This window comes from Phalacrocorax aristotelis, chromosome 7 (genome assembly GCF_949628215.1).
Source record: "Phalacrocorax aristotelis chromosome 7, bGulAri2.1, whole genome shotgun sequence".
In the NCBI taxonomy this organism is placed as follows: Eukaryota; Metazoa; Chordata; class Aves; order Suliformes; family Phalacrocoracidae; genus Phalacrocorax; species Phalacrocorax aristotelis.
Window position 1 is genome coordinate 15,771,666 of NC_134282.1, and position 22,875 is coordinate 15,794,540.

At 59.5% G+C, this 22,875-nt stretch overlaps 1 protein-coding gene across 1 annotated transcript in view; it reads right to left on the bottom strand.

The window, feature by feature from the left end:
• The window catches only part of LOC142059559 (IgGFc-binding protein-like), a 68,273-nt gene that overhangs the window by 31,318 nt on the left and 14,080 nt on the right, over positions 1–22,875 (bottom strand). Inside the window, exons 13-45 of the mRNA XM_075098366.1 lie at positions 22,658–22,857; positions 22,176–22,556; positions 21,523–21,809; positions 20,552–20,823; positions 18,993–19,249; positions 18,806–18,890; positions 17,763–18,010; positions 17,385–17,668; positions 16,998–17,275; positions 16,110–16,708; positions 15,162–15,726; positions 14,811–15,010; positions 14,329–14,709; positions 13,676–13,962; positions 12,704–12,975; positions 11,837–12,084; positions 11,459–11,742; positions 11,072–11,349; positions 10,184–10,782; positions 9,236–9,800; positions 8,885–9,084; positions 8,403–8,783; positions 7,750–8,036; positions 6,778–7,049; positions 5,911–6,158; positions 5,533–5,816; positions 5,146–5,423; positions 4,258–4,856; positions 3,310–3,874; positions 2,959–3,158; positions 2,477–2,857; positions 1,824–2,110; positions 845–1,116 (exon numbers count right to left, since the gene is read on the bottom strand). Of these exons, the coding sequence (XP_074954467.1) occupies positions 845–1,116; positions 1,824–2,110; positions 2,477–2,857; positions 2,959–3,158; positions 3,310–3,874; positions 4,258–4,856; positions 5,146–5,423; positions 5,533–5,816; positions 5,911–6,158; positions 6,778–7,049; positions 7,750–8,036; positions 8,403–8,783; positions 8,885–9,084; positions 9,236–9,800; positions 10,184–10,782; positions 11,072–11,349; positions 11,459–11,742; positions 11,837–12,084; positions 12,704–12,975; positions 13,676–13,962; positions 14,329–14,709; positions 14,811–15,010; positions 15,162–15,726; positions 16,110–16,708; positions 16,998–17,275; positions 17,385–17,668; positions 17,763–18,010; positions 18,806–18,890; positions 18,993–19,249; positions 20,552–20,823; positions 21,523–21,809; positions 22,176–22,556; positions 22,658–22,857 (10,824 nt within the window). The remainder of the gene's footprint in view (positions 1–844; positions 1,117–1,823; positions 2,111–2,476; positions 2,858–2,958; positions 3,159–3,309; positions 3,875–4,257; positions 4,857–5,145; positions 5,424–5,532; positions 5,817–5,910; positions 6,159–6,777; positions 7,050–7,749; positions 8,037–8,402; positions 8,784–8,884; positions 9,085–9,235; positions 9,801–10,183; positions 10,783–11,071; positions 11,350–11,458; positions 11,743–11,836; positions 12,085–12,703; positions 12,976–13,675; positions 13,963–14,328; positions 14,710–14,810; positions 15,011–15,161; positions 15,727–16,109; positions 16,709–16,997; positions 17,276–17,384; positions 17,669–17,762; positions 18,011–18,805; positions 18,891–18,992; positions 19,250–20,551; positions 20,824–21,522; positions 21,810–22,175; positions 22,557–22,657; positions 22,858–22,875) is intronic.

A 22,875-nucleotide genomic window follows, 5' to 3' on the forward strand; every position in this document is an offset into this window, starting at 1 on the left:
GGAAGGCTCTGACTCGGGGGGAGACTGCCACAATCAGCTCTGGATTGAGGCCAGGAAACATGTGGCCTGTATTTGCTGTTAGAAGAGGTTTGTCAACATCTTTCCAGGGACAACCCTCGGGCTGAAGGACCGCTCTGTAGTGATTGCTGTTCCTACCTCCGGTCGTGTGGTCAGAGGAGGGGCCGGTGTTTGGTGTGGGCGTTGGACCCTTGTTCCGTATCCAGTCACAGCTGCTGGAGCCTGCCTGGACCCACTCACAGAAGTCACTGTCGAATGTGCAGGTGAAATAGCAGTCTGTTGTGGGAGCTGGATATGGTGCAGGAAGGGAAGCAAAGTTTTAGACTGAGGGAGGGGCCACCCTCAGTGCCCCACAGGGCACACCTACATTCATGGCATGCTCATGGCCCAGTGAGGATGGCCGAACAAGAGGAAACGCATGAGCTGAGTGCCCAGCACAGCCAGTAAAAAACATGGATGGGAGACAATGGTACCTGTGCTTGTCCCAGGTGCTGGTGATGTTGTTGTATGTGGAGGCCGTGTTGAGGTGCCTGGCAAAGGGGCTGAGGTTGTAGGAGCTGCTGGATGTACAGTGAAACAAAGATGGAGAAGGTGTGTTTCACAATGAGGATTTCTTCCCAAATGGCCGTGTTTCCCGCTTCCCAGTCACCGCCCCCACCCTGGCAAAGGGATCGAAGGACAGGAATTCCACAGCATCCCTGTCACGATGAGTCTCTCCACCCCAGGGCTGGCCCACCAGAGTATTAGGCAACACACGGAGCAACCCCCACCAGAGCTGCCCCACTCCTTGAATTTGGGCCACAAAGGAGACCAACGGAACACTTACCACAGACAGTGCCAGCACTCCAGTCTCCCAGAGCAACACCTGCCGCAGCACAGGCCGCGGCATAGGCCCCCAGGTCATCGCAGAGCTGCTCCGTGCTGCCACTCGTGGCACACTGGTCATACACACAGCTCTCAAAGTACGCCTTGGGCGGCAGAACGGCATGGCACGGGTTGAACGGGCCACTGAGTTGCAGGAGGATTGCACACTTGTCGTGAGCTGCCGCCTCCTCGGAGGGGGAGCAGGGCGCAGGAGGCCTGATGGCTGGGTCACACCTACGAAGCAGACAGACAGCCCTGAGCTCACAGCAGCCTGTGGACCCCAGACACACTTTTCCGGACCCCCTCCCCAGCCAAGAGCTCAGCCGCTGGGGTCCAGATCCCTCGCTAAGACAAGGCACCCACGGCTGTCGCTTGCAAGGGCGGGCAACGTGGCCCACGGTCACCATTCCCCTCCGTGGCATCAGGTGGACAGAAACAAATGGCCGAGGCAGTTGCGATCGCAACAGCTTGGGAGAAGCATCATGCCAAGGCCCCGGCCCACTCTCTCTCGGGTCAGGAACTGTGAGATGCAGCACATGGAGTGGGATGGCAGGGCCCCGCACAGAGGTCACCGAGGACCCCGGAGCAGCGTGCCTGTGCGGGGAGAGCACTGTGCACCCTGACCGCACGGAGGGGCCTGGACGGTGCCACAAGCAAGCCATCCTCGAGGGGAAAGGGGAACGGCCACACATCCGGCACCCAGCTGCAGGCAGGACATCCCACGGGTGGGTGGGTGGGTGGAGCAGAGAGGTGAGACGCAGGGATGATACGTCTGCGGCTGTGGAGCCTCTACGTGCTCTCACACACATTCCGGCAACTGCCTGTCTCCTCTCCCTTGGCCCACGCCTGCCATTACCAACCCTCCGTCCCTGTGCCCCTCACAGCTCCCCTCTCCCACGTTCCCTTTTGTCTGTCATCTATGCAACGGAACAAGCACTCACGGCCACTCGTCATCTGGCACCATCCAGCTGGCTCCAAAGTCATTGAAGTCGGGCACGACAAGCCCATCGGGTCGCATGAAGTCGTCCTGCTGGCTCCCAGTGTACGTCCCGCACAGCCCACACAGCTTGCCCTTGTGCTTCTCAGACACCTTCACTAGGAGCTCATGGTCCCCATCGAACTGCAGCTGCAGGCCCAGCTTGGTAGAAACCCGCACATAGGCGCCGCTCAGGGAAATGTTCACACTGGGGGCAGGAGAAGCGGGCAGGGAGGCCAGAGCACCGTTGATCTGAATAATGGGGAAACAGAGAGAGACAGAAGCATAAAGAGATGCCCTCCACTGGGAGCTCACTGTTCTTCACTGCAGTGGTGCCAGGGCCCAGCGAGTCAGAAGCACCGATGGCATGAGAAACCCTGCCCAGGCCTACGAGAACAGGAGCGACTCTACACGCGGCACACCGACGGCTCAGGAAAACAAGCCAAAAGTCTGTTGCTGCGCCAACAGCCCCGTATCTGCCCCGCTCAGAGCCCGGCCGTGCTCTTCTGTGAGCACGCCAGCAGGCTCAGGGAATATCAAGCTCTTGTTGGGGACAGAGTGGTACTTAATGGTGCCTAGGGCATCTGTTGTTCCCAGGTGTAAAAATGAGGGGCTTACGTAGACCGCCTTGTTCTCGCGCAGGGCGATGTGGAGGCCTTCCATGGACAGCGCCACAGAGTTCAGAGCTGTCCAGCTCTGGCTGCCGCGATGTTTGTTGCGGGTGGTGACACTGAACCCAACGGAGGAGTTGTCACAGCCCGTCACCGCCGTGTAGTTGCAGGAGCCCTGGAAGTGGTGGAGCTTCCCGTCGAAGGTGCTGTAATGTGGGTCGCCGTAGATGTGGCAGAGAGCAGTGCTGGCTGGGTAACAGCCCCTCTGGCCATTCTGGATCTTGCAGACCTCGTCCTCACCACAGGACAACGCAGAGCAAACCATCTGGCCATTGTCTTCGCACCGGCACTGGCGACTGCAGTTCTCGCTCACATAGTACTCGCCTTTCTGTAGGCAGAGAGACAGCGAGCGTCAGCATATCAGGCAGGGAAGCAGAGGCGAGGGAGTGCCCTGGGAAGGGTGCAAGCCAGGGCAGGGTTTTCACTCACGCTGTAGTAGTTGCCCTCAAAGAGGCAGCCACAGTGGGCCTCGGGCACACAGGTGTCTCCGCTGAGGAGGAAGCCAGAGGTACATGCACAGCCCTCCACGCAGGGCTTGGAGCAGTTCTGCGGGGCTTGTCGGTCAACACAGGTGGCCGGACAGCCGGTCATGCAAGGGTCGTAGTAGCTGTTGGCGGGGCACGGCAGGGCTGCAATGGGAAGGGGACAATTAGGACCAGCGAGCCTTCAAGGAAGGACGACCTCCTGGGAAGGGCAAGACCAAAGACTTGCTTCGGCCAGAGGCTCTGGGCACGGGGAGCGGCACATCTCCCTTCTAGCCACCGCAAGGCAGGTACTCACGGCAGAAGGTGGTATTCCTCCAGGGAAGAAGAGTCACGCCGGCTGCCTGGCATGCGTCAGCGTAGGCCTCCAGAGCAGCACACAGGACCTGCTGGCCGCCATTCAGGGAACAAAGGTCATAGAAGCAGGTCTCAAAGTAGCTCTGGGGGTTGATCACCCCGTGGCACCGCTCAAAAGAGCCAGGACTGGCAGTCAGCAAGCCACAGAACTGGTCCGATTGGTAGAGCTTCTCCTCTTCTGCACTGCAGGGTGGGGTGGGGACAGGGACACCGCAAGGGCTGTCACTGCCTGGGACCTGCCAGCTCTCCCCCAGAGCGTTGGAGTCTGCGGCTTGCTGCCCGTTGGGCATCATGTAATCGTCCTCTCTCCGGCTGTTGAAGTTCCCGCACATGCCACAGGTCAGGTTGAAGTAGGTGGTGGGCACCTTCACCTCCACTGAGTGGTCGGTGTCGTAGGACACTCTGAGGTTGAAGTCGGTCTCCAGGACGATGTAGCGGCCGCTCCTGCTCACCGTGATGGCACCTCCCGCTGCGCTCACCGGCAAGGTCTGGCGCACACTGTTCACCTAGGGCAGACACACCGCAATGGGCCCTGGACTGGTCCCTGGCCTCTCTGGGGTCTCCCGCCCCAGGGAAATCAGCCACCAGGCCGGGCACGGCAAACCGGTGCCCACGACGCCCTCACACCCAGACGCCCGCCCCTGCGGCTTGCAGAGCCACGTCTGCCTTCTGCACTCTCCAGAGGCCTCTGTTCAACACGGGCCACGTTCCCTGTTTGCCTCTTCCTCCTCCAACCCCTCCGGAAAGGAAAAACCAAGCAACCCAGTGGCTTCAGGGGAACCCGGCGGAGCCTGGGACGATGGAGATGTCTGGCACATGCCAGGCCCTGCCAGGAAAAGCCAGCCCTGCCTTGCAGCTGCGCCGCACTCGTGCCAGCCCCACTGCCTACCAGCACTTGGCTCGTCTGCTTCTTGACAATGGCAATGCGCTCTCCGTACACCTCAACCAGGACTTCGCGCACATAGGACACTCTGGTGTTCCCACGATGCTCGTTCTTGGCCTCAACATTGAAGTAGGGCAGGGAGGTGCTGTTGGAGCACACTTTGGCCAGGGTGTAGGTGCAGTTGCCCATGAAGCTGTGCGTCACCTTGTCAAAGGTGTTGTAGTGAGGGTCACTGTGGACGTGGCAGGTGCCGTAGGATTGTTTGAGGCACTCGGGTTTCCCGCCCTGCACCCCGCAGTACTGGCCCGCGGGGCATGAGGCACTGGAGCACTGGACTTTGCTTCCCCGCGCAGGACACGTGCACTTGGAGGAGCAGGTGTTGTCCGTCCAGAACTCTGAGCCCACAGGGTAGTGCTGCCCGTTGTGCCAGCACCCGCACTGCTGGCTGGGTACGCATCGGTGATTGTAGAGCAGGTACCCGCTGTCGCACACACATCCCTCCACGCACGGCAGGCTGCAGTTGTATGGTGCTAATGGGTCAACACAGGTGGCAGGGCAGGCTGCAGAACAGGGTTCGTAGTGACTGTTGGCCGGACAGGTGATGGCTGACGAGACAGAAGACATGGCCATTACTTGGAGAACATAACACTTCTTGTGCTGTATTTCCCCCTTTGCAAAATTAAGAACCTATATTTTCTCTGTGGTCTGCTTGGCTCCACGGGTGTCCTCAGCCACACCTGACCCAACGGAACGGAAAATGGTGCCTCTAATACTGACCACTGCCTGTAAATCCCCACGGCACGTAATAAAAATATCTCTAATTCCCCCAGACTTTCATTCCTACCCGGTGTGTTCCTAAAGATCAACGATCCGTGGTATCACGCGTGGACTTACGGCAGAAGGTTGCGTTCCTCCACACAGGGATTTGGACACCAAGCGACCGGCAGGCATCCGCGTAGGACTGCAAGCTCTTGCACAGGGCCTCGTGGTCCAGCCCCAGCTCACACAGGTCATAAAAGCAGGTGCCAAAGTAACCGTCGGGGCTCAGCACAGCGTGGCACATCTGAAACGGGCCTCTGGTGTCAGTGATGAGACCACAGAAGAGGCTGCTGGCAATGACTTGCTTGTCCGTCTCATTGCAGGCTGGGGTGGGGAGTGGTCCGGCTGAGCAGCTGTGGAAAGACGGGGAGAAGGGCCCTTGGGTCACCTGCGGGCTTCTCCTGGGGCTCCCCCATGCCCTTGCCCGACACGTCCCCAGCCCTGCTGGGGGGCCACACACACCTGCTGTCGTTGGACACCTGCCAGCTGTTGCCCAGGCTGGTGGAGTCTGGCTCCAGCACCCCTTCTGGGTTCAGGAAGTCATCAGCTGCCATCCCGTTGTAGTTCCCACACATGCCACAAACCTTCTGCTGAAAGGTGCTCGGAAGCATCACCTCCACCCGATGGTTCCCATCAAACTTCACTCTCAAGCCAAAGTCCGTCGTGACCATAGTGTAGAACCCACTGGATGAGACCTGCACGCCTGCGGATGGGGTGCAGGGCAGGACCTCTGCCACTCCGTTGACCTGAGAGGACAGAAACCAAGACAGGGTTGGAGCAACCCATTTGGCACAGCTCTCTGCTCCCGTACAGCTGCACCGCCTCTGCCCTTGTGCTTACCGTCACCACTCCACCCTTCCCCAGCCGTATCCGCTGGCCAGCCACATCGACATCCACGTATCGGACGTAGGACACGCGAGTGTTGCCTCCCCTGTGCTCATTGGCTGCTTCCACGTTGAAGTAGGGCAGCGAGCTGTTGCTCTCGCACAGCTTCGAGAGGGTGTAGGTGCAGGTGCCCATGAAGTGGTGTAGCTGCTTGTCGAACGTGTGGTAGTGAGGGTCTCCTTCCACCACACAGGTCCCTGGCACTGGACAGACCAGAGGAAATGTTCAGTTAAGCACCTCCTGCCACCCAACACCGTGACCAGAGAGGCCCAGGGAAGTGATGGCACAGTGACTCCTCATCAAAAACTCCAGCACTCAAGTGCTCTCTCCACCAGCATTGCTGGGTGATAAAAGGAGCCGCGCAGCCCCTTCACTACAGACACTCCGTGCCATGGCCACGTGCCTTAGAGGAAGTGAAATGAACAGATTCAACAAGCACCAGAAGATGGGGACGGAGCATGAGAGTACCTGAGATCGGAGTGGGACTTGGGGACGATGACGGTGTCTGCAGAGGCTTTGTTGTAGGAGCTGGTGAGGGGGTGGTGGGTTTTGGTGTCGCTGGACCTAGCACAAGAGACAGCTAGAGGAGATCTGTGCCAACATGGCAGATTCGTTGCAGGCCACTGGCCCACCCTTCCCAGTCACCGCCCCCACCCTGGCAAAGGGATCGAAGGACAGGAATTCCACAGCATCCCTGTCACGATGAGTCTCTCCACCCCAGGGCTGGCCCACCAGAGTATTAGGCAACACACGGAGCAACCCCCACCAGAGCTGCCCCACTCCTTGAATCTGGGCCACAAAGGAGACCAACGGAACACTTACCACAGACAGTGCCAGCACTCCAGTCTCCCAGAGCAACACCTGCCGCAGCACAGGCCGCGGCATAGGCCCCCAGGTCATCGCAGAGCTGCTCCGTGCTGCCACTCGTGGCACACTGGTCATACACACAGCTCTCAAAGTACGCCTTGGGCGGCAGAACGGCATGGCACGGGTTGAACGGGCCACTGAGTTGCAGGAGGATTGCACACTTGTCGTGAGCTGCCGCCTCCTCGGAGGGGGAGCAGGGCGCAGGAGGCCTGATGGCTGGGTCACACCTACGAAGCAGACAGACAGCCCTGAGCTCACAGCAGCCTGTGGACCCCAGACACACCTTTTCCGGACCCCCTCCCCAGCCAAGAGCTCAGCCGCTGGGGTCCAGATCCCTCGCTAAGACAAGGCACCCACGGCTGTCGCTTGCAAGGGCGGGCAACGCGGCCCACGGTCACCATTCCCCTCCGTGGCATCAGGTGGACAGAAACAAATGGCCGAGGCAGTTGCGATCGCAACAGCTTGGGAGAAGCATCATGCCAAGGCCCCGGCCCACTCTCTCTCGGGTCAGGAACTGTGAGATGCAGCACATGGAGTGGGATGGCAGGGCCCCGCACAGAGGTCACCGAGGACCCCGGAGCAGCGTGCCTGTGCGGGGAGAGCACTGTGCACCCTGACCGCACGGAGGGGCCTGGACGGTGCCACAAGCAAGCCATCCTCGAGGGGAAAGGGGAACGGCCACACATCCGGCACCCAGCTGCAGGCAGGACATCCCACGGGTGGGTGGAGCAGAGAGGTGAGACGCAGGGATGATACGTCTGCGGCTGTGGAGCCTCTACGTGCTCTCACACGCATTCCGGCAACTGCCTGTCTCCTCTCCCTTGGCCCACGCCTGCCATTACCAACCCTCCGTCCCTGTGCCCCTCACAGCTCCCCTCTCCCACGTTCCCTTTTGTCTGTCATCTATGCAACGGAACAAGCACTCACGGCCACTCGTCATCTGGCACCATCCAGCTGGCTCCAAAGTCATTGAAGTCGGGCACGACAAGCCCATCGGGTCGCATGAAGTCGTCCTGCTGGCTCCCAGTGTACGTCCCGCACAGCCCACACAGCTTGCCCTTGTGCTTCTCAGACACCTTCACTAGGAGCTCATGGTCCCCATCGAACTGCAGCTGCAGGCCCAGCTTGGTAGAAACCCGCACATAGGCGCCGCTCAGGGAAATGTTCACACTGGGGGCAGGAGAAGCGGGCAGGGAGGCCAGAGCACCGTTGATCTGAATAATGGGGAAACAGAGAGAGACAGAAGCATAAAGAGATGCCCTCCACTGGGAGCTCACTGTTCTTCACTGCAGTGGTGCCAGGGCCCAGCGAGTCAGAAGCACCGATGGCATGAGAAACCCTGCCCAGGCCTACGAGAACAGGAGCGACTCTACACGCGGCACACCGACGGCTCAGGAAAACAAGCCAAAAGTCTGTTGCTGCGCCAACAGCCCCGTATCTGCCCCGCTCAGAGCCCGGCCGTGCTCTTCTGTGAGCACGCCAGCAGGCTCAGGGAATATCAAGCTCTTGTTGGGGACAGAGTGGTACTTAATGGTGCCTAGGGCATCTGTTGTTCCCAGGTGTAAAAATGAGGGGCTTACGTAGACCGCCTTGTTCTCGCGCAGGGCGATGTGGAGGCCTTCCATGGACAGCGCCACAGAGTTCAGAGCTGTCCAGCTCTGGCTGCCGCGATGTTTGTTGCGGGTGGTGACACTGAACCCAACGGAGGAGTTGTCACAGCCCGTCACCGCCGTGTAGTTGCAGGAGCCCTGGAAGTGGTGGAGCTTCCCGTCGAAGGTGCTGTAATGTGGGTCGCCGTAGATGTGGCAGAGAGCAGTGCTGGCTGGGTAACAGCCCCTCTGGCCATTCTGGATCTTGCAGACCTCGTCCTCACCACAGGACAACGCAGAGCAAACCATCTGGCCATTGTCTTCGCACCGGCACTGGCGACTGCAGTTCTCGCTCACATAGTACTCGCCTTTCTGTAGGCAGAGAGACAGCGAGCGTCAGCATATCGGGCAGGGAAGCAGAGGCGAGGGAGTGCCCTGGGAAGGGTGCAAGCCAGGGCAGGGTTTTCACTCACGCTGTAGTAGTTGCCCTCAAAGAGGCAGCCACAGTGGGCCTCGGGCACACAGGTGTCTCCGCTGAGGAGGAAGCCAGAGGTACATGCACAGCCCTCCACGCAGGGCTTGGAGCAGTTCTGCGGGGCTTGTCGGTCAACACAGGTGGCCGGACAGCCGGTCATGCAAGGGTCGTAGTAGCTGTTGGCGGGGCACGGCAGGGCTGCAATGGGAAGGGGACAATTAGGACCAGCAAGCCTTCAAGGAAGGACGACCTCCTGGGAAGGGCAAGACCAAAGACTTGCTTCGGCCAGAGGCTCTGGGCACGGGGAGCGGCACATCTCCCTTCTAGCCACCGCAAGGCAGGTACTCACGGCAGAAGGTGGTATTCCTCCAGGGAAGAAGAGTCACGCCGGCTGCCTGGCATGCGTCAGCGTAGGCCTCCAGAGCAGCACACAGGACCTGCTGGCCGCCATTCAGGGAACAAAGGTCATAGAAGCAGGTCTCAAAGTAGCTCTGGGGGTTGATCACCCCATGGCACCGCTCAAAAGAGCCAGGACTGGCAGTCAGCAAGCCACAGAACTGGTCCGATCGGTAGAGCTTCTCCTCTTCTGCACTGCAGGGTGGGGTGGGGACAGGGACACCGCAAGGGCTGTCACTGCCTGGGACCTGCCAGCTCTCCCCCAGAGCGTTGGAGTCTGCGGCTTGCTGCCCGTTGGGCATCATGTAATCGTCCTCTCTCCGGCTGTTGAAGTTCCCGCACATGCCACAGGTCAGGTTGAAGTAGGTGGTGGGCACCTTCACCTCCACTGAGTGGTCGGTGTCGTAGGACACTCTGAGGTTGAAGTCGGTCTCCAGGACGATGTAGCGGCCGCTCCTGCTCACCGTGATGGCACCTCCCGCTGCGCTCACCGGCAAGGTCTGGCGCACACTGTTCACCTAGGGCAGACACACCGCAATGGGCCCTGGACTGGTCCCTGGCCTCTCTGGGGTCTCCCGCCCCAGGGAAATCAGCCGCCACGCCGGGCACGGCAAACCGGTGCCCACGACGCCCTCACACCCAGACGCCCGCCCCTGCGGCTTGCAGAGCCACGTCTGCCTTCTGCACTCTCCAGAGGCCTCTGTTCAACACGGGCCACGTTCCCTGTTTGCCTCTTCCTCCTCCAACCCCTCCGGAAAGGAAAAACCAAGCAACCCAGTGGCTTCAGGGGAACCCGGCGGAGCCTGGGACGATGGAGATGTCTGGCACATGCCAGGCCCTGCCAGGAAAAGCCAGCCCTGCCTTGCAGCTGCGCCGCACTCGTGCCAGCCCCACTGCCTACCAGCACTTGGCTCGTCTGCTTCTTGACAATGGCAATGCGCTCTCCGTACACCTCAACCAGGACTTCGCGCACATAGGACACTCTGGTGTTCCCACGATGCTCGTTCTTGGCCTCAACATTGAAGTAGGGCAGGGAGGTGCTGTTGGAGCACACTTTGGCCAGGGTGTAGGTGCAGTTGCCCATGAAGCTGTGCGTCACCTTGTCAAAGGTGTTGTAGTGAGGGTCACTGTGGACGTGGCAGGTGCCGTAGGATTGTTTGAGGCACTCGGGTTTCCCGCCCTGCACCCCGCAGTACTGGCCCGCGGGGCATGAGGCACTGGAGCACTGGACTTTGCTTCCCCGCGCAGGACACGTGCACTTGGAGGAGCAGGTGTTGTCCGTCCAGAACTCTGAGCCCACAGGGTAGTGCTGCCCGTTGTGCCAGCACCCGCACTGCTGGCTGGGTACGCATCGGTGATTGTAGAGCAGGTACCCGCTGTCACACACACATCCCTCCACGCACGGCAGGCTGCAGTTGTATGGTGCTAATGGGTCAACACAGGTGGCAGGGCAGGCTGCAGAACAGGGTTCGTAGTGACTGTTGGCCGGACAGGTGATGGCTGACGAGACAGAAGACATGGCCATTACTTGGAGAACATAACACTTCTTGTGCTGTATTTCCCCCTTTGCAAAATTAAGAACCTATATTTTCTCTGTGGTCTGCTTGGCTCCACGGGTGTCCTCAGCCACACCTGACCCAACGGAACGGAAAATGGTGCCTCTAATACTGACCACTGCCTGTAAATCCCCACGGCACGTAATAAAAATATCTCTAATTCCCCCAGACTTTCATTCCTACCCGGTGTGTTCCTAAAGATCAACGATCCGTGGTATCACGCGCGGACTTACGGCAGAAGGTTGCGTTCCTCCACACAGGGATTTGGACACCAAGCGACCGGCAGGCATCCGCGTAGGACTGCAAGCTCTTGCACAGGGCCTCGTGGTCCAGCCCCAGCTCACACAGGTCATAAAAGCAGGTGCCAAAGTAACCGTCGGGGCTCAGCACAGCGTGGCACATCTGAAACGGGCCTCTGGTGTCAGTGATGAGACCACAGAAGAGGCTGCTGGCAATGACTTGCTTGTCCGTCTCATTGCAGGCTGGGGTGGGGAGTGGTCCGGCTGAGCAGCTGTGGAAAGACGGGGAGAAGGGCCCTTGGGTCACCTGCGGGCTTCTCCTGGGGCTCCCCCATGCCCTTGCCCGACACGTCCCCAGCCCTGCTGGGGGGCCACACACACCTGCTGTCGTTGGACACCTGCCAGCTGTTGCCCAGGCTGGTGGAGTCTGGCTCCAGCACCCCTTCTGGGTTCAGGAAGTCATCAGCTGCCATCCCGTTGTAGTTCCCACACATGCCACAAACCTTCTGCTGAAAGGTGCTCGGAAGCATCACCTCCACCCGATGGTTCCCATCAAACTTCACTCTCAAGCCAAAGTCCGTCGTGACCATAGTGTAGAACCCACTGGATGAGACCTGCACGCCTGCAGATGGGGTGCAGGGCAGGACCTCTGCCACTCCGTTGACCTGAGAGGACAGAAACCAAGACAGGGTTGGAGCAACCCATTTGGCACAGCTCTCTGCTCCCGTACAGCTGCACCGCCTCTGCCCTTGTGCTTACCGTCACCACTCCACCCTTCCCCAGCCGTATCCGCTGGCCAGCCACATCGACATCCACGTATCGGACGTAGGACACGCGAGTGTTGCCTCCCCTGTGCTCATTGGCTGCTTCCACGTTGAAGTAGGGCAGCGAGCTGTTGCTCTCGCACAGCTTCGAGAGGGTGTAGGTGCAGGTGCCCATGAAGTGGTGTAGCTGCTTGTCGAACGTGTGGTAGTGAGGGTCTCCTTCCACCACACAGGTCCCTGGCACTGGACAGACCAGAGGAAATGTTCAGTTAAGCACCTCCTGCCACCCAACACCGTGACCAGAGAGGCCCAGGGAAGTGATGGCACAGTGACTCCTCATCAAAAACTCCAGCACTCAAGTGCTCTCTCCACCAGCATTGCTGGGTGATAAAAGGAGCCGCGCAGCCCCTTCACTACAGACACTCCGTGCCATGGCCACGTGCCTTAGAGGAAGTGAAATGAACAGATTCAACAAGCACCAGAAGATGGGGACGGAGCATGAGAGTACCTGAGATCGGAGTGGGACTTGGGGACGATGACGGTGTCTGCAGAGGCTTTGTTGTAGGAGCTGGCGAGGGGGTGGTGGGTTTTGGTGTCGCTGGACCTAGCACAAGAGACAGCTAGAGGAGATCTATGCCAACATGGCAGATTCGTTGCAGGCCACTGGCCCACCCTTCCCAGTCACCGCCCCCACCCTGGCAAAGGGATCGAAGGACAGGAATTCCACAGCATCCCTGTCACGATGAGTCTCTCCACCCCAGGGCTGGCCCACCAGAGTATTAGGCAACACACGGAGCAACCTCCACCAGAGCTGCCCCACTGCTTGATTCTGGGCCACAAAGGAGACCAACGGAACACTTACCACAGACAGTGCCAGCACTCCAGTCTCCCAGAGCAACACCTGCCGCAGCACAGGCCGCGGCATAGGCCCCCAGGTCATCGCAGAGCTGCTCCGTGCTGCCACTCGTGGCACACTGGTCATACACACAGCTCTCAAAGTACGCCTTGGGCGGCAGAACGGCATGGCACGGGTTGAACGGGCCACTGAGTTGCAGGAGGATTGCACACTTGTCGTGAGCTGCCGCCTCCTCGGAGGGGGAGCAGGGCGCAGGAGGCCTGATGGCTGGGTCACACCTACGAAGCAGACAGACAGCCCTGAGCTCACAGCAGCCTGTGGACCCCAGACACACCTTTTCCGGACCCCCTCCCCAGCCAAGAGCTCAGCCGCTGGGGTCCAGATCCCTCGCTAAGACAAGGCACCCACGGCTGTCGCTTGCAAGGGCGGGCAACGCGGCCCACGGTCACCATTCCCCTCCGTGGCATCAGGTGGACAGAAACAAATGGCCGAGGCAGTTGCGATCGCAACAGCTTGGGAGAAGCATCATGCCAAGGCCCCGGCCCACTCTCTCTCGGGTCAGGAACTGTGAGATGCAGCACATGGAGTGGGATGGCAGGGCCCCGCACAGAGGTCACCGAGGACCCCGGAGCAGCGTGCCTGTGCGGGGAGAGCACTGTGCACCCTGACCGCACGGAGGGGCCTGGACGGTGCCACAAGCAAGCCATCCTCGAGGGGAAAGGGGAACGGCCACACATCCGGCACCCAGCTGCAGGCAGGACATCCCACGGGTGGGTGGAGCAGAGAGGTGAGACGCAGGGATGATACGTCTGCGGCTGTGGAGCCTCTACGTGCTCTCACACGCATTCCGGCAACTGCCTGTCTCCTCTCCCTTGGCCCACGCCTGCCATTACCAACCCTCCGTCCCTGTGCCCCTCACAGCTCCCCTCTCCCACGTTCCCTTTTGTCTGTCATCTATGCAACGGAACAAGCACTCACGGCCACTCGTCATCTGGCACCATCCAGCTGGCTCCAAAGTCATTGAAGTCGGGCACGACAAGCCCATCGGGTCGCATGAAGTCGTCCTGCTGGCTCCCAGTGTACGTCCCGCACAGCCCACACAGCTTGCCCTTGTGCTTCTCAGACACCTTCACTAGGAGCTCATGGTCCCCATCGAACTGCAGCTGCAGGCCCAGCTTGGTAGAAACCCGCACATAGGCGCCGCTCAGGGAAATGTTCACACTGGGGGCAGGAGAAGCGGGCAGGGAGGCCAGAGCACCGTTGATCTGAATAATGGGGAAACAGAGAGAGACAGAAGCATAAAGAGATGCCCTCCACTGGGAGCTCACTGTTCTTCACTACAGTGGTGCCAGGGCCCAGCGAGTCAGAAGCACCGATGGCATGAGAAACCCTGCCCAGGCCTACGAGAACAGGAGCGACTCTACACGCGGCACACCGACGGCTCAGGAAAACAAGCCAAAAGTCTGTTGCTGCGCCAACAGCCCCGTATCTGCCCCGCTCAGAGCCCGGCCGTGCTCTTCTGTGAGCACGCCAGCAGGCTCAGGGAATATCAAGCTCTTGTTGGGGACAGAGTGGTACTTAATGGTGCCTAGGGCATCTGTTGTTCCCAGGTGTAAAAATGAGGGGCTTACGTAGACCGCCTTGTTCTCGCGCAGGGCGATGTGGAGGCCTTCCATGGACAGCGCCACAGAGTTCAGAGCTGTCCAGCTCTGGCTGCCGCGATGTTTGTTGCGGGTGGTGACACTGAACCCAACGGAGGAGTTGTCACAGCCCGTCACCGCCGTGTAGTTGCAGGAGCCCTGGAAGTGGTGGAGCTTCCCGTCGAAGGTGCTGTAATGTGGGTCGCCGTAGATGTGGCAGAGAGCAGTGCTGGCTGGGTAACAGCCCCTCTGGCCATTCTGGATCTTGCAGACCTCGTCCTCACCACAGGACAACGCAGAGCAAACCATCTGGCCATTGTCTTCGCACCGGCACTGGCGACTGCAGTTCTCGCTCACATAGTACTCGCCTTTCTGTAGGCAGAGAGACAGCGAGCGTCAGCATATCGGGCAGGGAAGCAGAGGCGAGGGAGTGCCCTGGGAAGGGTGCAAGCCAGGGCAGGGTTTTCACTCACGCTGTAGTAGTTGCCCTCAAAGAGGCAGCCACAGTGGGCCTCGGGCACACAGGTGTCTCCGCTGAGGAGGAAGCCAGAGGTACATGCACAGCCCTCCACGCAGGGCTTGGAGCAGTTCTGCGGGGCTTGTCGGTCAACACAGGTGGCCGGACAGCCGGTCATGCAAGGGTCGTAGTAGCTGTTGGCGGGGCACGGCAGGGCTGCAATGGGAAGGGGACAATTAGGACCAGCAAGCCTTCAAGGAAGGACGACCTCCTGGGAAGGGCAAGACCAAAGACTTGCTTCGGCCAGAGGCTCTGGGCACGGGGAGCGGCACATCTCCCTTCTAGCCACCGCAAGGCAGGTACTCACGGCAGAAGGTGGTATTCCTCCAGGGAAGAAGAGTCACGCCGGCTGCCTGGCATGCGTCAGCGTAGGCCTCCAGAGCAGCACACAGGACCTGCTGGCCGCCATTCAGGGAACAAAGGTCATAGAAGCAGGTCTCAAAGTAGCTCTGGGGGTTGATCACCCCGTGGCACCGCTCAAAAGAGCCAGGACTGGCAGTCAGCAAGCCACAGAACTGGTCCGATCGGTAGAGCTTCTCCTCTTCTGCACTGCAGGGTGGGGTGGGGACAGGGACACCGCAAGGGCTGTCACTGCCTGGGACCTGCCAGCTCTCCCCCAGAGCGTTGGAGTCTGCGGCTTGCTGCCCGTTGGGCATCATGTAATCGTCCTCTCTCCGGCTGTTGAAGTTCCCGCACATGCCACAGGTCAGGTTGAAGTAGGTGGTGGGCACCTTCACCTCCACTGAGTGGTCGGTGTCGTAGGACACTCTGAGGTTGAAGTCGGTCTCCAGGACGATGTAGCGGCCGCTCCTGCTCACCGTGATGGCACCTCCCGCTGCGCTCACCGGCAAGGTCTGGCGCACACTGTTCACCTAGGGCAGACACACCGCAATGGGCCCTGGACTGGTCCCTGGCCTCTCTGGGGTCTCCCGCCCCAGGGAAATCAGCCACCAGGCCGGGCACGGCAAACCGGTGCCCACGACGCCCTCACACCCAGACGCCCGCCCCTGCGGCTTGCAGAGCCACGTCTGCCTTCTGCACTCTCCAGAGGCCTCTGTTCAACACGGGCCACGTTCCCTGTTTGCCTCTTCCTCCTCCAACCCCTCCGGAAAGGAAAAACCAAGCAACCCAGTGGCTTCAGGGGAACCCGGCGGAGCCTGGGACGATGGAGATGTCTGGCACATGCCAGGCCCTGCCAGGAAAAGCCAGCCCTGCCTTGCAGCTGCGCCGCACTCGTGCCAGCCCCACTGCCTACCAGCACTTGGCTCGTCTGCTTCTTGACAATGGCAATGCGCTCTCCGTACACCTCAACCAGGACTTCGCGCACATAGGACACTCTGGTGTTCCCACGATGCTCGTTCTTGGCCTCAACATTGAAGTAGGGCAGGGAGGTGCTGTTGGAGCACACTTTGGCCAGGGTGTAGGTGCAGTTGCCCATGAAGCTGTGCGTCACCTTGTCAAAGGTGTTGTAGTGAGGGTCACTGTGGACGTGGCAGGTGCCGTAGGATTGTTTGAGGCACTCGGGTTTCCCGCCCTGCACCCCGCAGTACTGGCCCGCGGGGCATGAGGCACTGGAGCACTGGACTTTGCTTCCCCGCGCAGGACACGTGCACTTGGAGGAGCAGGTGTTGTCCGTCCAGAACTCTGAGCCCACAGGGTAGTGCTGCCCGTTGTGCCAGCACCCGCACTGCTGGCTGGGTACGCATCGGTGATTGTAGAGCAGGTACCCGCTGTCGCACACACATCCCTCCACGCACGGCAGGCTGCAGGTAACAGGAGCCATTGGGTCAACACAGGTGGCAGGGCAGGCTGCAGCACAAGGCTCGTAGTGACTGTTGGCTGGACAGGTGATGGCTGACGAGACAGAAGACATGGCCATTACTTGGAGAACATAACACTTCTTGTGCTGTATTTCCCCCTTTGCAAAATTAAGAACCTATATTTTCTCCGTGGTCTGCTTGGCTCCACGGGTGTCCTCAGCCACACCTGACCCAACGGAACGGAAAATGGTGCCTCTAATACTGACCACTGCCTGTAAATCCCCACGGCACGTAATAAAAATATCTCTAATTCCCCCAGACTTTCATTCCTACCCGGTGTGTTCCTAAAGAGCAACGATCTGTGGTATCACGCGCGGACTTACGGCAGAAGGTTGCGTTCCTCCACACAGGGATTTGGACACCAAGCGACTGGCAGGCATCTGCATAGGACTGCAAGCTCTTGCACAGGGCCTCGTGGTCCAGCCCCAGCTCACACAGGTCATAAAAGCAGGTGCCAAAGTAACCGTCGGGGCTCAGCACAGCGTGGCACATCTGAAACGGGCCTCTGGTGTCAGTGATGAGACCACAGAAGAGGCTGCTGGCAATGACTTGCTTGTCCGTCTCATTGCAGGCTGGGGTGGGGAGTGGTCCGGCTGAGCAGCTGTGGAAAGACGGGGAGAAGGGCCCTTGGGTCACCTGCGGGCTTCTCCTGGGGCTCCCCCATGCCCTTGCCCGACACGTCCCCAGCCCTGCTGGGGGGCCACACACACCTGCTGTCGTTGGACACCCGCCAGCTGTTGCCCAGGCTGGTGGAGTCTGGCTCCAGCACCCCTTCTGGGTTCAGGAAGTCATCAGCTGCCATCCCGTTGTAGTTCCCACACATGCCACAAACCTTCTGCTGAAAGGTGCTCGGAAGCATCACCTCCACCCGATGGTTCCCATCAAACTTCACTCTCAAGCCAAAGTCCGTCGTGACCATAGTGTAGAACCCACTGGATGAGACCTGCACGCCTGCGGATGGGGTGCAGGGCAGGACCTCTGCCACTCCGTTGACCTGAGAGGACAGAAACCAAGACAGGGTTGGAGCAACCCATTTGGCACAGCTCTCTGCTCCCGTACAGCTGCACCGCCTCTGCCCTTGTGCTTACCGTCACCACTCCACCCTTCCCCAGCCGTATCCGCTGGCCAGCCACATCGACATCCACGTATCGGACGTAGGACACGCGAGTGTTGCCTCCCCTGTGCTCATTGGCTGCTTCCACGTTGAAGTAGGGCAGCGAGCTGTTGCTCTCGCACAGCTTCGAGAGGGTGTAGGTGCAGGTGCCCATGAAGTGGTGTAGCTGCTTGTCGAACGTGTGGTAGTGAGGGTCTCCTTCCACCACACAGGTCCCTGGCACTGGACAGACCAGAGGAAATGTTCAGTTAAGCACCTCCTGCCACCCAACACCGTGACCAGAGAGGCCCAGGGAAGTGATGGCACAGTGACTCCTCATCAAAAACTCCAGCACTCAAGTGCTCTCTCCACCAGCATTGCTGGGTGATAAAAGGAGCCGCGCAGCCCCTTCACTACAGACACTCCGTGCCATGGCCACGTGCCTTAGAGGAAGTGAAATGAACAGATTCAACAAGCACCAGAAGATGGGGACGGAGCATGAGAGTACCTGAGATCGGAGTGGGACTTGGGGACGATGACGGTGTCTGCAGAGGCTTTGTTGTAGGAGCTGGCGAGGGGGTGGTGGGTTTTGGTGTCGCTGGACCTAGCACAAGAGACAGCTAGAGGAGATCTGTGCCAACATGGCAGATTCGTTGCAGGCCACTGGCCCACCCTTCCCAAACACCCCAAGACTGTGACCGGAAAGGCTCAGGGCAGGGACCACAGAGCGTCATCTCAGAAAGAGCCCTGCTGCTCAGGGGCTCTGACATCAGCATACGTGGCTGACAAACTCAGATTAGGCACTTCAGTACCCCTGCTCAGTGTCTTGGCCGTTAGCCTTGTAAAAAACAAAAAAAAATAGTGACTGCAGGCAGTGCCATTGCTCCAGTCTCCCAGAGGAAAGCCTGCTTGGGCGTAGGCTGCTTCACTGGCCTGCCGGGCACTCCAAAGACAACCTGTGCTCCTGCCTCTAGCACAGCCTGCCACCTCAGTTGGTGACATCTCTCAAGCTGCCCTTCCCCAGGCCAAGCCGTGTACCTGTGCAGTATCCCTTTTCAATGGAGACGTCATCCAATGCTATGTCGCTCCTGACATCTTCACCTACCATGCCCTCCAGGAGGATCTAAGGGAAGGGATAGTTCCCAGCATTAGCTCCTGCCACATGTGTCAAGTGCTAACACAAAGCATGGTTCATCTCTGATTGCAGCAAGAACCTGTGCCCTACCTGCATGTTTCCTCTGCTGTGCACGGTGACCTCTCCCAAGTTCCATTTGTCCCCTTTGTTTCCAGCATCTTTCCATTCCAGTGTTGATGTTTCATTGTGAACTACATACACACGCAGGGTCATTGTTTCAGCCGCTCCGTACATGTGATACCAGAAGCGGAAGCAGTGCGGTCCTTCGGAATTGCACACTGGGCTGACCAGATGAGCCACAGAGCCGGGGAGGGCATTGCTCCCTTGCAGGTAGAGGTAGTAGCCATCTGAAACAGAGCGTGAGCCACACTGTCACATGCATATCAAATCTAGACAAAGCAGCCAGGGACAACCCAAGCACAGTCGTGGGAGCACCCTCTGCTGCAGTTCAAGGCAGGCCAAGGGAGGCGAGAGGAAACGGAGGTCCTCTGCTAGCCACAACCCTCCTCAGCCCTGAGTCCACCTATGAACTGTGTTCTCTGGGCCATGGCAGCTGTATGGCTTGAAATGGGCAATAGCACCAGCTCCAAAGCATCACCACAATCCTTGCAGGGATCGGCAGCTTTGGGGGCCACTCATCACTGGCTTCTGGAGAAGCCAGCGCCTCCTAAAAGATAGACCCGTTCCTGTTCCCCTGAGAGAGCCGGGTCACCAAGCTTTACATTACTCTCAGCCTTGCAAGGCAGGTTCTTGCCTGTCCTACAGGTACTACAGATGGATTCCCAGGGCTAGAAATCACCCTAAAGGAAGGCTCTGACTCGGGGGGAGACTGCCACAATCAGCTCTGGATTGAGGCCAGGAAACATGTGGCCTGTATTTGCTGTTAGAAGAGGTTTGTCAACATCTTTCCAGGGACAACCCTCGGGCTGAAGGACCGCTCTGTAGTGATTGCTGTTCCTACCTCCGGTCGTGTGGTCAGAGGAGGGGCCGGTGTTTGGTGTGGGCGTTGGACCCTTGTTCCGTATCCAGTCACAGCTGCTGGAGCCTGCCTGGACCCACTCACAGAAGTCACTGTCGAATGTGCAGGTGAAATAGCAGTCTGTTGTGGGAGCTGGATATGGTGCAGGAAGGGAAGCAAAGTTTTAGACTGAGGGAGGGGCCACCCTCAGTGCCCCACAGGGCACACCTACATTCATGGCATGCTCATGGCCCAGTGAGGATGGCCGAACAAGAGGAAACGCATGAGCTGAGTGCCCAGCACAGCCAGTAAAAAACATGGATGGGAGACAATGGTACCTGTGCTTGTCCCAGGTGCTGGTGATGTTGTTGTATGTGGAGGCCGTGTTGAGGTGCCTGGCAAAGGGGCTGAGGTTGTAGGAGCTGCTGGATGTACAGTGAAACAAAGATGGAGAAGGTGTGTTTCACAATGAGGATTTCTTCCCAAATGGCCGTGTTTCCCGCTTCCCAGTCACCGCCCCCACCCTGGCAAAGGGATCGAAGGACAGGAATTCCACAGCATCCCTGTCACGATGAGTCTCTCCACCCCAGGGCTGGCCCACCAGAGTATTAGGCAACACACGGAGCAACCCCCACCAGAGCTGCCCCACTCCTTGAATTTGGGCCACAAAGGAGACCAACGGAACACTTACCACAGACAGTGCCAGCACTCCAGTCTCCCAGAGCAACACCTGCCGCAGCACAGGCCGCGGCATAGGCCCCCAGGTCATCGCAGAGCTGCTCCGTGCTGCCACTCGTGGCACACTGGTCATACACACAGCTCTCAAAGTACGCCTTGGGCGGCAGAACGGCATGGCACGGGTTGAACGGGCCACTGAGTTGCAGGAGGATTGCACACTTGTCGTGAGCTGCCGCCTCCTCGGAGGGGGAGCAGGGCGCAGGAGGCCTGATGGCTGGGTCACACCTACGAAGCAGACAGACAGCCCTGAGCTCACAGCAGCCTGTGGACCCCAGACACACTTTTCCGGACCCCCTCCCCAGCCAAGAGCTCAGCCGCTGGGGTCCAGATCCCTCGCTAAGACAAGGCACCCACGGCTGTCGCTTGCAAGGGCGGGCAACGTGGCCCACGGTCACCATTCCCCTCCGTGGCATCAGGTGGACAGAAACAAATGGCCGAGGCAGTTGCGATCGCAACAGCTTGGGAGAAGCATCATGCCAAGGCCCCGGCCCACTCTCTCTCGGGTCAGGAACTGTGAGATGCAGCACATGGAGTGGGATGGCAGGGCCCCGCACAGAGGTCACCGAGGACCCCGGAGCAGCGTGCCTGTGCGGGGAGAGCACTGTGCACCCTGACCGCACGGAGGGGCCTGGACGGTGCCACAAGCAAGCCATCCTCGAGGGGAAAGGGGAACGGCCACACATCCGGCACCCAGCTGCAGGCAGGACATCCCACGGGTGGGTGGAGCAGAGAGGTGAGACGCAGGGATGATACGTCTGCGGCTGTGGAGCCTCTACGTGCTCTCACACGCATTCCGGCAACTGCCTGTCTCCTCTCCCTTGGCCCACGCCTGCCATTACCAACCCTCCGTCCCTGTGCCCCTCACAGCTCCCCTCTCCCACGTTCCCTTTTGTCTGTCATCTATGCAACGGAACAAGCACTCACGGCCACTCGTCATCTGGCACCATCCAGCTGGCTCCAAAGTCATTGAAGTCGGGCACGACAAGCCCATCGGGTCGCATGAAGTCGTCCTGCTGGCTCCCAGTGTACGTCCCGCACAGCCCACACAGCTTGCCCTTGTGCTTCTCAGACACCTTCACTAGGAGCTCATGGTCCCCATCGAACTGCAGCTGCAGGCCCAGCTTGGTAGAAACCCGCACATAGGCGCCGCTCAGGGAAATGTTCACACTGGGGGCAGGAGAAGCGGGCAGGGAGGCCAGAGCACCGTTGATCTGAATAATGGGGAAACAGAGAGAGACAGAAGCATAAAGAGATGCCCTCCACTGGGAGCTCACTGTTCTTCACTGCAGTGGTGCCAGGGCCCAGCGAGTCAGAAGCACCGATGGCATGAGAAACCCTGCCCAGGCCTACGAGAACAGGAGCGACTCTACACGCGGCACACCGACGGCTCAGGAAAACAAGCCAAAAGTCTGTTGCTGCGCCAACAGCCCCGTATCTGCCCCGCTCAGAGCCCGGCCGTGCTCTTCTGTGAGCACGCCAGCAGGCTCAGGGAATATCAAGCTCTTGTTGGGGACAGAGTGGTACTTAATGGTGCCTAGGGCATCTGTTGTTCCCAGGTGTAAAAATGAGGGGCTTACGTAGACCGCCTTGTTCTCGCGCAGGGCGATGTGGAGGCCTTCCATGGACAGCGCCACAGAGTTCAGAGCTGTCCAGCTCTGGCTGCCGCGATGTTTGTTGCGGGTGGTGACACTGAACCCAACGGAGGAGTTGTCACAGCCCGTCACCGCCGTGTAGTTGCAGGAGCCCTGGAAGTGGTGGAGCTTCCCGTCGAAGGTGCTGTAATGTGGGTCGCCGTAGATGTGGCAGAGAGCAGTGCTGGCTGGGTAACAGCCCCTCTGGCCATTCTGGATCTTGCAGACCTCGTCCTCACCACAGGACAACGCAGAGCAAACCATCTGGCCATTGTCTTCGCACCGGCACTGGCGACTGCAGTTCTCGCTCACATAGTACTCGCCTTTCTGTAGGCAGAGAGACAGCGAGCGTCAGCATATCGGGCAGGGAAGCAGAGGCGAGGGAGTGCCCTGGGAAGGGTGCAAGCCAGGGCAGGGTTTTCACTCACGCTGTAGTAGTTGCCCTCAAAGAGGCAGCCACAGTGGGCCTCGGGCACACAGGTGTCTCCGCTGAGGAGGAAGCCAGAGGTACATGCACAGCCCTCCACGCAGGGCTTGGAGCAGTTCTGCGGGGCTTGTCGGTCAACACAGGTGGCCGGACAGCCGGTCATGCAAGGGTCGTAGTAGCTGTTGGCGGGGCACGGCAGGGCTGCAATGGGAAGGGGAC